General features: G+C 36.8%; 1 protein-coding gene across 1 annotated transcript in view; it reads left to right on the forward strand.

Moving 5' to 3' along the window:
- Window positions 1-17,110, forward strand: part of DNAH12 (dynein axonemal heavy chain 12) — a 238,068-nt gene that overhangs the window by 202,519 nt on the left and 18,439 nt on the right. The window contains exons 61-68 of the mRNA XM_082344611.1: window positions 4,012-4,170; window positions 4,364-4,508; window positions 11,217-11,367; window positions 11,579-11,832; window positions 12,036-12,176; window positions 13,716-13,853; window positions 15,151-15,384; window positions 15,665-15,853. Of these exons, the coding sequence (XP_082200737.1) occupies window positions 4,012-4,170; window positions 4,364-4,508; window positions 11,217-11,367; window positions 11,579-11,832; window positions 12,036-12,176; window positions 13,716-13,853; window positions 15,151-15,384; window positions 15,665-15,853 (1,411 nt within the window). The remainder of the gene's footprint in view (window positions 1-4,011; window positions 4,171-4,363; window positions 4,509-11,216; window positions 11,368-11,578; window positions 11,833-12,035; window positions 12,177-13,715; window positions 13,854-15,150; window positions 15,385-15,664; window positions 15,854-17,110) is intronic.

Raw genomic sequence — 17,110 nt, forward strand, 5'->3', positions numbered from 1 at the left:
TTCATGGCTTGATTGTTCATTTCTTTTTAGCACTGAGTAATATTTCATTGTCTGGATGTACTGTAGTTTATCTATTCACCTACTGGAGGACATCTTGGTTGCTTGCAAGTTTTGAAAAGTATGAATAAAACTGCAGGTTTTTGTGTGCACATAAGTTTTTAACTTATTTGGTTAAATACTAAGAAGTGTGATTGCTGGATCATGGGTAAGAGTATGTTTAGTTTTATAAGAAACTGTCTTCCAAGAGATTCCATGCAGCACCTCAGCATTTTTAGGAATCTTGCCTTGTGGTCCTTGGCGTCCTGAATGTTGAAACTGACCCACACTCTGGAAAAAGCAAAAACTCAGGGGCCAGAACATGTTGGGCAGGGGAAGGTGCTGAAGGAGCACCTTTATTTTCTCACTCATGGGACCACTAAAATATTAAAAGATTTTCCTTCTTGACTAATATTTTCTCTGTGAAAATTACTTTGAAAATGGGTCCTAAGTGAAAGTCTAAACCCATTCTGCATCACAGATCCCAGAAGAGGCTCAACAAGCATATAGTTTACATTCCTTAATCCATTGCATTCTACCAGCAATGAATGAGAGTTCCTGTTGCTTCACAACCTTGCCAGCATTTGGTCTTGTCAGTGTTCTGGATTTCACCATTCTAATAGATGCGTAGTGTAATCTTGTTTTAATTTGCAATTCACTAATGATATATAATATTGAAAATATTTTCATTTGCTTATTTGGTATCTTTATATCTTTTTTGGTGAGGCATCTGTTAGGTCTTTTGTCCACTTATTAATCAGTTTGGTTGTTCATCTTTTGTTGTTGAGTTGGATGACAGTCCATTATCAGATGCATCTTTGGGAAATATTTTCTCCTAGTGTGTAGCTTGCCTTCTTATTCTCTGTCTTTTGCAGAGCAAATGTTTTAAATTTTAATGAAGTCCACCTTATCAATTCTTTTTTTCATGGATCGTGCCTTTGGTGTTGTTTCTAAAAAGTTATTGCCATACCTAAAGCCTCCTAGATTTTTTCCTATGTTATCTTCTAGGAATTTTATAGTTTCGCATTTTACATTTAGGTCTGTGATCCATTTCGAGTAGATTTTTGTGAAGTGTGTGTGTGTGTGTTTATATAAATTTGTTTATGTTTTTCTTATTTTCCTTTCTTACACAAAGGGAATACACTGTAAATGTTCTTTTGCACCTTTTTCTATTAATATAAATGGAAGTCACTCAATAGAGATATCCTGTTTTTTTCAGCTTTATTAGGTATAATTGCCACATTATGCAATTCCCCCATTGCAAGAATACAGTTAGATGATTTTTAGTACATTTATATAATTGTGCAACCATCACCAAAATCCAGTTTTAGAACACTTCCATCATCCCCAGAAGCTTCCTTTTGCCAGTTTAGTCAATTCCTGCTCTTACTTCCAGCCCCAGGTAATACTGATCTGCTTTCTGTCTCTATAGTTATTCCTATTCCAGAAATTTTATGAATGAGACATTAGATGGCCCAGAATATGATCCATCTTTGTAAATGTTCTATGTGCTCTTGGAAAGAATGTGTATTTTGCTGTTCTTGGGTGGAATGTTCTAAAATGTCAAGGAGGTCAAGATGGTCCATGTATCTCCTGTATCTTTATTGAGTTTCTATCTACTTGTTCAGTTATATAGAGAGAGTTGGAATCTTTAACTATAGAGACTTCTCTTTGCAGTTCTATCAATATTACTTTGTGTTTTGATGCTCTGTTATTAGATGTATAAATGTTTAGGACTGTTATGTCCTCTTAATAAATTGACTTGACTTTTTAAAATCCCTGGTAATATTTATTGCTCTGAAATCTACTTTGTATGATATTATTGTAGCCCCTCCAGCTTTCTTTTGAATAGTGTTAGCATGGTATATATTTTTCCATACTTTTACTTTTAACCTATTTGTTTTATATTTAAACGGTGTCTATAGACAGCATGTAATTAGGTCTTACTTGTTTTATCCAATCTGATAATCACTACCTTTAATGAAATTGTTTAGACTATTTACATTTAATGAGATAATAGATAGAGTTATGTTTAAATCTACCATCTTATGATTTATTTTCTGTTTTGCCCATCTGTTCTTTGTTGCATGTTTCCTAATTTTCTAGTTTTCTTTTTTCTTTTTTTTTTTGGGAACTTAGTGTCTGTTTTATTTATTTTTTTAACCTGTGGGTTTTATTTTTATTTATTTATTTATTTACATAACAGGTTCTCATTAGTTATCTGTTTTATGCATATTAATTTATACATGTCAATCCCAATCTCCCAATTCATCCCACCCCCCTCCCCCCCTTGGTGTCCATACATTTGTTCTCTACACCTGTGTGTCTATTTCTGCCTTGCAAACTGGTTCATCTGTACCATTTTTCTAGATTCTACATATATATGTTAATATACGATATTTCTTTTTCTCTTTCTGACTTACTTCACTCTGTATGACAGTCTCTAAGTTCATCCACGTCTCTATAAATCTATTTTTCTTTAAATTGAGTATTTTTATGATTCCATTTTATCTCCTTTGTTGGTTTATTAGCTATAATTTTATGTTTTATTATTTTAGTGATTTGTTTAGGGTTATAGTATACCTTTGAACTTATTATAGTCTATCTTCAGGTAAAATTATACTACTTCATATATATATAAGAACTGAAAACAATATACTTTTATCTTTCCCCTCATAGCTTTTGTTTTATTGTCATACATTTTACTTGTATATATGTTATAAAGCCCACAGCACGTTGTTATTTTGCTATAAATAGTCAATTACTTTTAAAAGAGACATAAGTAACAGAAAAATGGCTTTTATGTTTATCTACTAGTTACCATTTCTGATGCTCTTTATTCTTTTTTGTTGATTCAAATTTCCATCTACATGAAATTTCCTTGAACATTTCTTATAGTGTAGGTCTACTGGTAATGCATACTTTCAATTTCTGTAAATCTGAGAAAAAGTCAGTGAATTTTTCTTTCAGATTTTAATTTTTTATCTCTAGAAGTTTCATTTGGTTATTTTTTATTTTGCCCACTTCTCTCTTCATTATGTTCATGTTTCGCTTTCACTCCTTCAGCATGTTTATAATAGCTCTTTTAACATTCTTATCTGCTTGTTATATCATCTCTATCACTTCTACATCGTATCTATGCACTGACTTTTCTCCTGGTTATGGATGTTGTGAATTTTACATTGGTAAGTGCTGGGTCTTTTTTTTTTTATTCTTTTAAAGAGCACTAGACTTTACTTTTGCAGGTACTTAAATTATACTGAATTCGTTTGATCTCGTCAAGTCTTATTTTTAAGATTTCTTATGACAGTTTTAGAGTAGACATTATTCTACAGCTAGGTTAGCTTCACTACTAAAGTATCTCCAGTGTCACCACTGAATTCCTCTGGTGTTCAATAAAGATTCAACTCTAGTTGGCAATAACTCATATATTCAGTCCTGTGTGAGCTCTGGTAGCTACTTAGTTTGCAGCTCCCCAGGTATTCTTCGTCTGACCCCCTGGGGTTTTACCCTACTCATACATAACTCAGCATTTAGCAATAGAATCAAGAGGATTTGTATGCAGATTTCTGGAGCTCCTCGTCCATGTATCTCCCTCCCTTCTGGTACTCTGCCCACAAATTCCAGCCACCTTAGCCTTCCCTAACTCTGATCTCTGTCTCTTCAACTCAGCAGTACTCCTAGATTCTGATTTGATTACCCTCATGCTTTGTAGTCTGAAAAGTGCCTCCAGGCGGTTAGCTGAGGCAATCATGGGGATCACCTTGTCTCCCTTTTTTTCATGGACCACAATCCTGCACTAGCTATTATAATTTCTAAAAACAATTGTTTCTTTTATTTTTTTTCCAGTTTCTAGTTGTTTATAGCAGTAGGGTAGGTCAATTCTGATTGTTTTATCCAGGCTATATAAGCAGAAATTGACTTCATTCAATTTTAAAACAACAATTTACAACAGTCCTTATTTTGGGAACACAGGGCAAAGAAAGAGATTGAATACCAGGAACTGATGTTTCTTTTAACTGGAGGTGTAAGTCTTAAGAGTTCTGAGAAAAATCCTGATCCAACTTGGCTACAGGATAAAAGCTGGGAGGAAATCTGTCGTGCAAGTGAATTTCCTGCATTCAAAGGGCTCAGGTAATTGTTTAAACACAATGACTTAGCACTGAATAGTGATGGGTAAATTTGTAATCTAGTGATTTTTTTATTTAATGTAGTGATTTTTAAAAAATAGTTCTATAGCTGTCTTGATTCATCTCCTCATTCAACAATCTCTTTTTAAAATTTTTTCCCAATGAAAGGATAATCATTAAGCTTTTCTTTCCATTAGGAATCATTTTTGTGACAATATAGCTGAATGGCGGGAGATCTACAATAGTAAAGAGCCACACAATGCTAAATTTCCAGCACCAATGGATACGAGGCTAAATGAACTACAGAAAATCATAATTCTTCGGTGCTTAAGACCTGATAAGGTAAAGGACAAATGTGTTCTATTTGGAACCCAGATAATTTGCCATTTTTGTGAAGTACTAGGTTTAAACTTATTGTTATTTGGTACTTTAACTTTTATTTCAGATGCTGACATGGGTTCATTGAGTTCCTTGGATCTGTAGGTTTATAGTTTTCCTCAACTTGAGAAAAACTTTGGCCATTATTTCTTCAAATATTTTTTTCCCATGATTCCAATTAAATATACATTAGACTGCTTGATATTATACCATAGGTGACTGATACTCTGTTAATTATTTTAAAATCCTTTGTATCACTGTACTTCAGTTTGGACAGTTTCTATTGCTATCTTTAAATTTGGTGATTTCTTCTTTTGTAGTGTCTAATCTGCTATTAATTCCATCCAATAAATTTTTGTTTCAGCAACTGTATATTTCATTTACAGAACATTCATTTTGTTCTTTTTTATATATTCTATTTCTCTTTTCATTCTGTTTATATTTTTCTTTAAATACTTGAAAACAGTTATAATAACTGTTTTTAAATCCTTGACTGCTAATTCCATCATTTCTGGATCTGTTTCTATTGACTGATTTTACTCTTGGTTATAGATTATATTTTCCCACATCCTGGCATGCCCAGTAATGTTTGGATGCTGGACATTGTTTATGATTTTGATTTTGTCATCTTCCTTTAAAGGCTGTTGACTTTTGTTCTGCTAGTTCAGGGTTAGCAAACAACACCTCTGGGCCAAATCTAGCCAGTGACCTATTTTTGTCCAGCCCATGAACTGTAAATGATTTTTGCATTTTAAAGGGTTGTTTTAAAGAAAAATAATAGGGCTTCTCTGGTGGCACAGTGGTTAAGAGTCTGCCTGCCAATGCAGGGGACACAGGTTCGAGCCTTGGTCTGGGAAAATCCCACATGCCGCGGAGCAACTAAGTCCATGTGCCACAACTACTGAGCCTGCACTCTGGAGCCCACAAGCCACAACTACTGAGCCCGCATGCCACAACTCCTGAAGCCTGCACGCCTAGAGCCTGTGCTCCACAACAAGAGAAGCCACCGCAATGAGAAGCCTGCGTGCCGCAACGAAGAGAAGCCCCCGCTTGCCGCCACTAGAGAAAGGCCACGTGCAGCAACGAAGATCCAACGCAGCCAAAAATAAATTAAATAAAATAAGTAAATTTAAAAAAAAAAGAAAAAGAATAAGCAGCAGAAATTGTATGTGGCCTACAACACCTAAAATATTTACTATCTAGCTCTCTATAGAAAAGGTTTACCTACCCCTTTGACTATACAGTTAAATTCAAATTGCTCCTTTCAAAGATTGTTTTAAGATTTGTTAGTGCAGGTATAGAATAGCCTTTACTCCATGGATAGTTTAGTTCCATGGCTAAAGTGTGGCCCTTCTAGGGCCTTTACTGAATGCCCCAAGTGATCACCAAGGACTCTCCATTGTGGCTACTGGGAACTTGAATGATTCCCAGCCTTTCATGAACTCTGGTAGCTCCTCATATCCCAAGTTCACAGCTCCCCAGTCACTCTTTGCTTGGCCTATGTATACATACCATGGTGTTCAGCAAAGATACAAGGACAATATTATGCAGATTTCTGAGCTCTTTCTCTGGATACTTCCCTTCAAATTTGAACTCTGATACTTCCAGCAGCCTGAGCCTCCTTGAACTCTGATTCCTGTCTTCCCAACTCAGCAACACTGTGTTGTACTACTTTCAGTTGCTCTCCTTGTTACACAGTCTGGAATGTATCTCCCAGAGGAAAGTCAAGGGAATGATAGGTCTCACCTTGTTTGTTTCTTTTTTTATCAGGGATCACTATCCTGTACCACCTATTGTCTGAACAGCCTTATGTCTGAAAATGGCTGTTTCATTAACATTGCCCATTTTTTAGTTCTTTATGGCAAGAAGGTAAATCTGGTCCCTTTCCTCCATATTGACTAGAAGCAGAAGATAGTAGAAAATCTTGAATGTGTCATAATTTTATTAGTTCAAACATGCACAGAAATCTTTCTTTAGGTGAAATAAATAGGCTGATACCAATTTTCATACACTTGAGAAAAGTGTTATAGTGTTACGAAAGGAAAAATTTTAAACAAAAAACTAAAAGCTAACTTATAAATACTACCAAATGTAAAATAGATAGCTAGTGGGAAGCAGCCACATAGCACAGGGAGATCAACTCGGTGCTTTGTGACCACCTAGAGGTGTGGGATAGGGAGGGTGGGAGGGAGACGCAAGAGGGAGGAGATATGGGGATATATGTATATGTATAGCTGATTCACTTTGTTATAAAGCAGAAACTAACACACCATCGTAAAGCAGTTATACTCCAATAAAGATGTTAAAAAAAAACCCAAAAAACTAAAAGCTATGCTTATATATGTAGTTTAAAACTTTGAGTAAGTCACTTCACCTTTCTGAGTTCCAGTTACAACCACATATAAAATGAAGGTATTGAAAGTGATTGCAATGGTCCTGTCTTTTCTTTTTCCTTTTTTTTTTTTTTTACATTTTATGTTTTTAGTAAAGTTTCACAAGGAGCATCATCTAATGCTTCATTCAGTCTCTGAGTATGTTCAAACAGAGGCCTATATAATTACGTGACTTCTGAGTATTTCTCCTTACTCTAACTCCCAAAGACCTTTGTACATTGTTAAAATGTACCTCATTCTTTCCTACCTGATAGTTGTATGTATATATATATATGTTCCTTTCACTAGAAAATAAGTCCCTTGAAGTCCAAAACAGTGCTTTATTCATTATTTTATCACAAATAGCTTCCCTTGTTCATGGTAAACTTAGGAATGAGTAGCTCTGCATCTGGGAAACCCCTGCGTATTTGCATTCCACAGAATGGCTCTCTGATGACCAATGGAGATGTTGTTTCAGTACCACGTGTAGGGTTACTGGTTTGTCTGCCATGCTTGGGATCCTGTGCTTAAACACCACACTCACCACACTGGAATACACAATAATTGCCTGTTTATTTGTTAGGGTCTCCCACTGGACTCTGAGCTTCTTGAGGTCAGGACCCGTGTCTTATTTTGTTCAATATCTCCAGGATTTAAAGCAGTACCTGGCAGATGGTTGGACATCTCAATAAATATCTGTGAGTTGAGTTGAATTTAATTGCATTAAACCAAATTCAGTTAAAGTCTGTGTTAGTCAGGATTCTCCAGAGAAACAGAATCAGTAGGATTCCGTTGATTTTAAGGAATTGGCTCACATGATTGTGAGCAGCTGGCAAGTCCAAAATCTGCAGGCTGCAGACCCAGGGAAGAGCTGATGTTGCAGCTTGAGTCCAAAGGTGGTCTACTGACAGAATTCCCTCTTCCTCAGTAGAAATCGGTCTTTTTTCTCTTAAGGCCTTCAACTGATTGAATGAGGCCGAATCACATTATGGAGAGTAATCTACTTTACTCAAAGTCTACTGATTTAAATGTTAATCTTATTTTAAAAATACCTTAACAGGTATTTAGATACTGTGCCCTAGCCAAGCTGGCACATAAAATTAATCATCACAAAGCCCATATCCAGGTCTGTTTAAGTCTCCATAATTTCTTCTCTAGAGTATCTTACATGAAGGATTAAAATATATATTTTAATATTATAGAAAAGTCTAATAACTTCTTCTCATGTTAAATTACTGGAACAAGATACTTTTTCTATAGAAAACTATCATACTCGATTGCAGTTACATCATGTCAGGGAGCATTGCCCCTGGCCAGTGCGTAGGGTAATGTGGAGCAAGGTCTCTGTGTCCTCAGCATCTCCCTTTCCTTAAAAATGTATACTGAAGATCTACTGTGCTAGGTAGAAACTATACATGGTGTTAATGGTAAAAGGATGAAAAAGATTTCATCATTGCTCATGTGTAGTTATTAAAGAAAGAAATAAAAAGCTGCTATGTCATTGTGATCTCTTTTTTTAAAAAAACCTTCAGGAGCCTGTCAATACCTGTAGAATAATGACAAAAGTACAGCTTTGCAGTCTTATTACCTTGGCTAATCAGACCTCTTTTCAGCTTGAAACTTCTATTTAAAACTACAGAATTGCTCACAACTACACAAAATTACCCATATAGAAGCTCCTTGAAACTTCTACTATTCTTCTCCTTGAAACTTCTACTATTTAAAACTACAGAATTGCTCACAACTACAGTAAATTACCCATATAGAAGCCTCTATCCTTCCTCCCCATGTATTCCACAAACCTTCCAGGACCAAAGAAGCCTGTGATGATCACTCCTCTCTCCATCAAATTCCTACAGTTTCCCTTTAGAAAGTTGTTTGGCATTTAGAAGATAATGTCTGATACCTCTTTGTACTGATTTTTCTGCTGCTAATATTGATGAACAGCATTCTTTTATTTTTAATTAATTTTAATATAATTTATAAGTAAGTCACATCTTCCTGTGGTTCAAAACTGATGCACTGTTTTGAATCACATGAATATATGAATACAATGAAAAGTGTGCCTCCAGTCTCCATCTCTCAGTCATTCATCATCCTTCCTCTCAAGCAGTTAATGTTATCTGCTTCTTGTTGTCCTTTTATACACATATAAATGTACATAGATATAAATTCTTTTACCATTTATTTTAAACACAAACGGTAGCATCCACTGTTTTGCATATTGCTTTTTTCTCTACTAGTTCATAAATAGTGTTCTCTTTCTTTTTTTTTAACAATTGCATGGTATTCCATTGTATGAGTGTACAATAATTTCTTTAGCCAGTTCCTATTGATGGATCTTTATAATATTTATATATTATCTATTATAAAAACGCTGCAATGAATAACCTTATTCAAAAGTCATTTCTCACATGTGCAACTATATATCAGAATAAATTCCTAGGAACAAAATTGCTGTGTCAGTGGATTTGCCCTCTGTAATTTTATGGATACTTTCAAATTGTCCTCCATGAAAGTTATACCAGATTGCTCTTCCTCAGCAGTGTATGAAAATATCTGTTTACCTGTACTTTTGCCCACACAGTATGTTGCCAAACTTTTTAAAAATTTATTTATTTATTTATTTATTTATTTTTGGCTGTGTTGGGTTTTCATTGCTGCGTGCAGACTTTCTCTAGTTGCGGCGAGCGGGGGCTACTCTTCATTGCGGTGTGCGGGCTTCTCATTGTGGTGGCTTCTCTTGTTGTGGAGCAGGGGCTCTAGGCATGCGGGCTTCAGTAGTTGTGGCACATGGGCTCAGTAGTTGTGGCTCATGGGCTCTAGAGCACAGGCTCAGTAGTTGTGGTGCGTGGGCTTAGTTGCTCTGTGGCATGTGGGATCTTTCCAGACCAGGGCTCGAACCCGTGTCCCTGCCATTGGCAGGCAGATTCTTAACCACTGCACCACCAGGGAAGCCCTGTTGCCAAACTTTTGGATCTTTGCCAATCTGTGCAGAAGGGTTGAGGATTCTGGGGCTGATCGAGGTGGCAGCAGCACACGTGAGTTTCATTAGATGTTACTTTGACAGGTTTGTTTGTTGGGGAGGAAGAAATCCCTCATAGCAGGTGTCTGTCCAGAGGCTGGGAGTGAGGGGAGGTCCACAACTCCAAAGAAGAGGGGAAGACAAGGGAATTCCTAATGGAGAGGGGACTTGTGTGGTGTCTGGGCAACATTATTCATCAGCATGGCGGCTGGGAGTCTCTGTGTCAGAGCTCTGAAGGGCAGCAGTGGCTTGGGGTCTTTATATCCTGGGGATTATCTTCTTATGGCTAGCAGATGTTGGGTGAAAAGTAGGCAGACTCTAAATGGTTAAAAATCTGCTAATTTGGGCTATGTTTAGAACAGTTGAATATGTAGCATTTTGAGTTTGGTGCCAGTGGACTTTTGAGCTAACAGGTTTTAGCCTACTGTGAAAAATAAACAATCCAGGGGTAAATACACACAGGCTATCTTTGTCCCATTTATATAACAATCTGATGGTGAAAAATGGTATCTAAGTATAATTATAATTTGTATTTTTCTTATTTATAAGTATTAGGGTATAGACAAAGCTGCTGTAACAAAGAGACCTTAAATACAGTAGCTGAAATAAAATAGAAGTTAATCTCTCTATCTCTGCTAACAGCCCAGAGTATTGCTTGAGGGCTGGCAGGGCACCTCTGTTCTTGAGATCATCCAGAGATTCAAGTCCCTTCTCTCATGCTAGAGAAGACTCCTAAAGTGTGGTCCTTGTCAGTGAGATTGAAGCTGGGTCATGAACACCACATCTGTTGAACAGGAAAAGAGAGTGTTGAAGGCACACAGTTTCCTTATAAAAAATAGGATCTGGAAGCTCCATATATAATTTCTATTTGTATTTCTCTGGCCAAGACTTAGTCACATGGCCACATCTAGCTGCATGAAAGGTTGGGAAAACTTGGGGTTCTGTTACCAAAAGGAGACACAGAATGGGGACAGTTTGCAGTCTCTGCTATACTAAATGAGGTTGAGCATCTTTTCATATGTTTAAGATCCATTTCTATTTCATTTTCTATAAACTGTTTATCTTTGCCCATTTTCTTTTGGATTGTTAGTCTTGTCCCATCAATTTATAGATACCTTTTCTGTATTAGGAAAATTAGCACTTTGCCTATGATATGCTGCATGCTTTTCTTATCCATTAGACTCATAGTTTACTCTGTCGGTTTTCAGTAATAACCAAAGTTGTTATGTGAAATAAAAGTTACTCTAAAGATGGTATTTTTTCTCTCTTCAACAGATAACTCCAGCCATAACTAACTATGTAACTGACAAACTAGGGAAAAAGTTTGTAGAGCCTCCACCATTTGATTTGACAAAGAGTTATTTGGATTCAAATTGCACCATTCCCTTAATTTTTGTGTTATCTCCAGGAGCAGATCCCATGGCCAGTAAGTGCATAATGTCAACTTAATAAATTATAAATAAATCATCTTTGTTCAATATCTATTTCTTAGATGAGTGTAAATCAGTAAATTCGGTATTTATAAGGAAAGGTAACTAGAATTTTTCACAATTAAATACTTATACACTGAAACATAAGGCATATTTTATAATTTTAGAGTAAGCAGTGAAACCATTTTTTTTTTTGTGCCCTCTTAGGCCTACTGAAATTTGCAAATGATAAAGCTATGTCTGGAAATAAATTTCAAGCTATTTCACTGGGACAGGGACAAGGACCAATTGCAACAAAAATGATTAACGCAGCAATAGAGGAAGGAACTTGGGTTTGCCTACAGAACTGTCACCTCGCTGTCTCCTGGATGCCCATGTTGGAAAAAATATGTGAAGATTTTTCTCCCGAAGGCTGTAACTCATCCTTTAGGCTTTGGCTCACAAGTTACCCATCTCCAAAAGTATATTTATTTCCTATGGAGTTTAGTACATTTATTTGGTTATCTGTTATTGATACATTGTATATCTTAAATGCTTAACCTTAAGAGGTTTTAAAAATATTTCTGGAGTCCTCCCTTATACCTATTTTTAATCCACTAGTGTATGTATTTTTAGGACTTGAGTTGGTTATCTAGAGTAATGCTCTTTGTTTATTTTGTCTTAGTTCCCAGTAACAATTCTACAGAATGGAGTAAAAATGACTAATGAACCTCCTACGGGTCTTCGGCTAAATCTCCTCCAATCATATCTCACTCATCCAGTTTCTGATCCTCAGTTTTTCAATGGATGCGAGGGAAAGGAACTGGTAATATTCAGCCTCTGGAACTTTTTAAATGTGTTTTTATAGTGAAAAAATATGTAAACATAAATATTTTATTTAATATTAAACTTTAGACATTTCCTAAGAAGATAGAAATTGTACCTATCTTATTTTATTCCCAATTGTTTGTATTCTGCTTCCCATGTAGTAGATACTCAGATAAATATTTGTTGAATGAATGAATATTTCTTAGTTTGTACAAAAGTCCAACAGTGCATTTGATTAAGACAATTAAGACCCAAGAGTAGCAATCTATTTTAACATTATTTATTTATTCTTTCAACAAATATGTTTGTTAGGTACGATATAATGCAGTGAGAGTAAAATAGACACTGCCATCACCAAAAAAATCTGCCTTCATGGAAATTCTAGTAATAATGTTTTGACATATTAATAACACTCTTCAATGTATCCATTTGTAAAAAAGTTTTGCACATGGTATTGAGGACGTTAGGAGTTCCGATAAATAGCACTCCTTTTCTCTGCCCAAATTCTTACCAGTTAAGAAACAGGAAAAAGTACAAACATAGGGGAACCAAATTATAACCTTAATTACTGATATAGACTAGGTTGGAAGATGTAGTTTACGTCTGTGAACAAGTGGGCTTAGTATTACTGAACCCAGAATTAAGTACGTTTATCTACCCAGAGGAACAGAGGAAAACTTCCTTCGCTGCAGGAAGCTCACTTCTAAGAGAGAAAAGGGAAAAGCTGAGCAAAGCGTATTTGCTTGACTTTTCCCAAATTTACCCATCAGATAGGTACTCTTCCCTCCACCAGTGAGTATAAGGATGGAGAAAATCCAGGAGTGTTACATTAATTGAAGTTTCCCTGCATGGAAGGAAACATCAGTACTAAGGGAGATTTTGCACACGCCCTTTAAGAGTGGAGTCTCTGTTTTCTATAGCCTACCAGCTCTCCTGAACATAAGCCCTGCTGGCTTTCAAAACCTGACGTTCTGGGGGCTTGTCTTCTCAGTTCAGGGTCCCTACACTGGGGAGCCCAATGTGGGGCTCAGACCCTTCACTCCTTGGGGAGGACCTCTATAATTGTGATATTCCTCTCATTTGTGGGTCAGCAAATCTGGGTCCTGACTACAGTATGTCTCTGATCCTCCTACCCATCTTGTGGTTCTCTCTTTATGTCTTTAGTTGTGGAAAATCTTTTCTTCTACCTTCAGGTTGTTCTCATAGATAGTTGCTCTGTAAGTAGTTGTAATTTTGGTGTATCAAGGGAGGAGGTGAGTTCAAGGTCTTCCTATTCTGCCATCTTGGCATGTCTCTCCAGCACTATTGCATTTTAATAAAGTGTAATGTTATTGTAGTTTGTCTAGCTTGGAGGTTTTGGATAAGTCATAAGATTAATACTTTTTATAGTAAGCATTATTTCAGATGGTCTTTCTACATAAAAGTTTGTAGAGATATATGATCATAGAATCTTATAATGAAAGATTATCAGTTCCCCTCATTTTAGTAATGGAAATCTGATCAGAATTTTTTCTTGTTGCATATTTTTATCTTAAAGGCATGGGAGAAGTTGCTGTTTGGAGTTTGTTTTTTTCATGCCCTTGTGCAAGAGAGAAAGAAATTTGGTCCTCTTGGTTGGAATATTCCATATGGATTTAATGAATCAGATTTACGCATCAGTATTCGACAACTACAGGTAGAATTAGAAAGGAACTAACATTGATGGAGGATCACTGTGTACCAGGCCCTAGGCAATTCCCTTTGCTTAGAATGACTTATTCAGTTCTCCCAACACCACTAATAGTTGGCTAGATGGTATTAATAATTATAATTTTGGCTTATAAAGCATAATCTCCATCTGCATTTTTCTGCTGCAAATAATGGGAAACCTGATTCAAACTGGCTTAAACCATAATGAAACTTTTTATCTCACATGAAAAAGAGTTGCAGAGGAAGGACAGACTCTGGAGTTGGTTGATTCAACAAAAGTGTTGCCATCAAGGACCCTAGTTCTTTCTTTTTGCAGTGCCCTCCTCAGTGTTGGCTTTATATAGGTCCTCACTGTACTCTACTCTTAGCCTCCACTCAGATCTACAATTTAGCTCTATCAGTCAACAAAAACAGTAGAAAAGGAATTTATTGAAAGAATATTGGGTAGGTCACAGAATCGCCAAGATGGCTGGAGAGCCAAGGCATCCACAGTCATATCCAGAATCATATCATGTCTGGTAACAGCATTCCTTCTACTCTTGTTAAATATTAGACACCACAGCTCTCATAACTGCCACACAGACACTAGTCTATTGCACACTCTCTGATGTCATCAAAAAAATTCTTTGCTGTTCCTGCTTCTTTGCACCCTAAACCCCAGTTCAGTCTAGGATGGCTACAACTGAGTTTCCAAGCCCAGGTCACAAGCCTAGGCTTTAGCCATAATGGAGGCTGAGAAAGTGAGTGGTCGGCTTTTTCAGTTTCTGTAGACTTACAGTGAAACGTGAGATGCATGAGATGGTCAGCAGCCCCCCACCAAAGAAAAAAGATCAAATGTCCGCTATAAATTCCTACTCACTCAGACTTTGAACTAGGCACATTACTTACATGAATTTTAATTCTCACAGCAACCCTGTAAGGTGGGTATTATCCCTATTTTGGAGAAAACCAAAGCTAAGAAGTAAATTTACCCATTGAGGTGAGATTTGAACTCAGGTCTGTCCAACTCCAATACTTTCCCATTATTTCTGTCATGTTTTACCAAATATATTAATCCAATTAGACAACCACAGAATATTGTATTTTTCTGCTTCTGTGCTGTGATAAGGGCCTTTATGACATGGGGCTTCAAAACAACCATGATGATAATTCTTCCAACCCCACTTCCATGTGTATAGATTGATGGATGATTGATTGATTGATAGATATTTAAGGCCATCTTAAAATGGAAATGGAGTGAAATACTTTAAGGTTTTTCTCATTTCATTTTTCCTCTGTTTCAGTTATTTATAAATGAATATGATACAATTCCATTTGAAGCTATCTCTTACCTGACTGGAGAGTGTAACTATGGAGGAAGAGTGACAGATGATTGGGACAGACGTCTCCTCTTAACCATGCTGGCTGACTTTTATAACCCTCACATAATTGAAAACTCTCATTATAAGTTTTCTCCCAGTGGAAACTATTTTGCACCTCCCAAAGGCACTTATAATGAGTACATTGAATTCATTAAGGTAACTGATATCACTGAAAATAGGGTTAGATTCAAGTGTGATTTTTCTAAAAAACAAATAGTGAAGTAGTCCCCCATAATGTATAGGATTAGACAAGTACTATGGTTCAATCAGCTTTCAATATATTTTGTTTCTAGTAGTTACTGAAAACTGGAAAAGTTTGGTTCCTCTGTTGTTTGATGTTTAGTTGATTTTTAACCTTTTTGGTCTGCACATGTCTACCTTATGAATTAACGTATCCAGTGAAAATGTGATGCTTGTTGAATCTATTTTCTGGTAGAAACTTCCATTTACTCAACACCCTGAGATATTTGGATTACATGAAAATGTTGATATCTCCAAAGATCTTCAACAAACGAAAATCCTCTTTGAGTCCTTGCTCCTCACCCAAGGAGGCTCCAAACAGACAGGATCCTCAGGAAGTGCTGACCAGATTCTACTAGAAATGACCAAAGATATTCTCAACAAGGTAATGTTTAGCTTAAGATATGTTACTTGTAATATAACATAAATCAAAATGGCACTGAAATGTCAATCTGAAAACTCCATTTAGCGGCATTATGACCTTGAGTGAGATACTTTGCCTTTCTGAACATTAGTTTTCAAATCTGTAAAGTGGTGATAATAGTACCAACTGTATAAGGTTCTTGTGAACATTAAGGAGATCATTAAATTAAAGTGCTTTGCATAATGCCTGGCAAATAGTAAGTTCTTAGTAACTACGGTTGTGGATAAGCTACTGAATATATGATTTATTATCATTTCTAAATAAAGATGGTGGGCCTACTTTTTTTAAATGGAGGAAATGGTCTGAACTTGCTGGTTCAAGGAGGGAATGGTTTTTAATCTATACCTTCAGAAGTGAGGAGGCACAGGGAAATAAGATCAGCACTAAATTAACAGCTACAGCCTTTTTTTCCCCATACTACAGCCCAATGTACTTAGCCCTCTTGGTAAAGTGGAATGATACTCTCTTTTCTCACTTTTTTCTGTGTCTTAAATTCAATAAAGAACTACTAAGAGGACTTTATGGTCCTAAGCACAGATCTTCACAACTCCCCTCCAGGATAAATACTATAATTATCCCCATATTTCAGTGTCAGGCACTCTGACAGAGCAGAACCTGACCCCTAACCCCTCTGCCTTGAAAATCCACGGATGGCACCTACTCTACTCTCACAGTTGGTATCCTTGCCTTACACCAGTCCTTAAGTAGAGCCTCCTCACCTTAAGTCTGGCTGTGGCCACTGGAGAGGAGAAGGGAGCAACACTGCCTGCTACCCCTGGGTAAAATCAAACTAGCCTCCTCCAACCTCCACCCCTGGACTGCTGCTTCTGCCATTTGCCTCTTCTCACCCTCAGCCCCTTCTTCTTGTGTGGTTTATCTCTTCGGGGCAAGGTTCTTGCCCTCCCAAAATGGTGGCTCTTACAAGATCCCTAGCAGGAAGTTACCTGGAAGTGGCATATAGGACTTAATTGGGGTAGAATGTTTGTGCTGAGCCAAATGTGCCTTGAGTGACACCACCTAATATGACTTAGAATTCTTTTGTACCACCAAAGGACCATGGCCTGGGGACAGTCTGGGCAGCTCAACTTTCTTAGTTTGGGAGTTCCCCCATAGGGAAATTCCTTTGCCCCTTTAAGAGTGTGAATTCCATTGTCTTGGGGCTTGATCACCAACCCCAAAGTCCCCTTTATCACTTCTCCTCAAGTGTCTCTGAGATGC

This window comes from Balaenoptera borealis (genome assembly GCF_965194805.1).
Source record: "Balaenoptera borealis genome assembly, chromosome: 12".
Taxonomy (NCBI): Eukaryota; Metazoa; Chordata; class Mammalia; order Artiodactyla; family Balaenopteridae; genus Balaenoptera; species Balaenoptera borealis.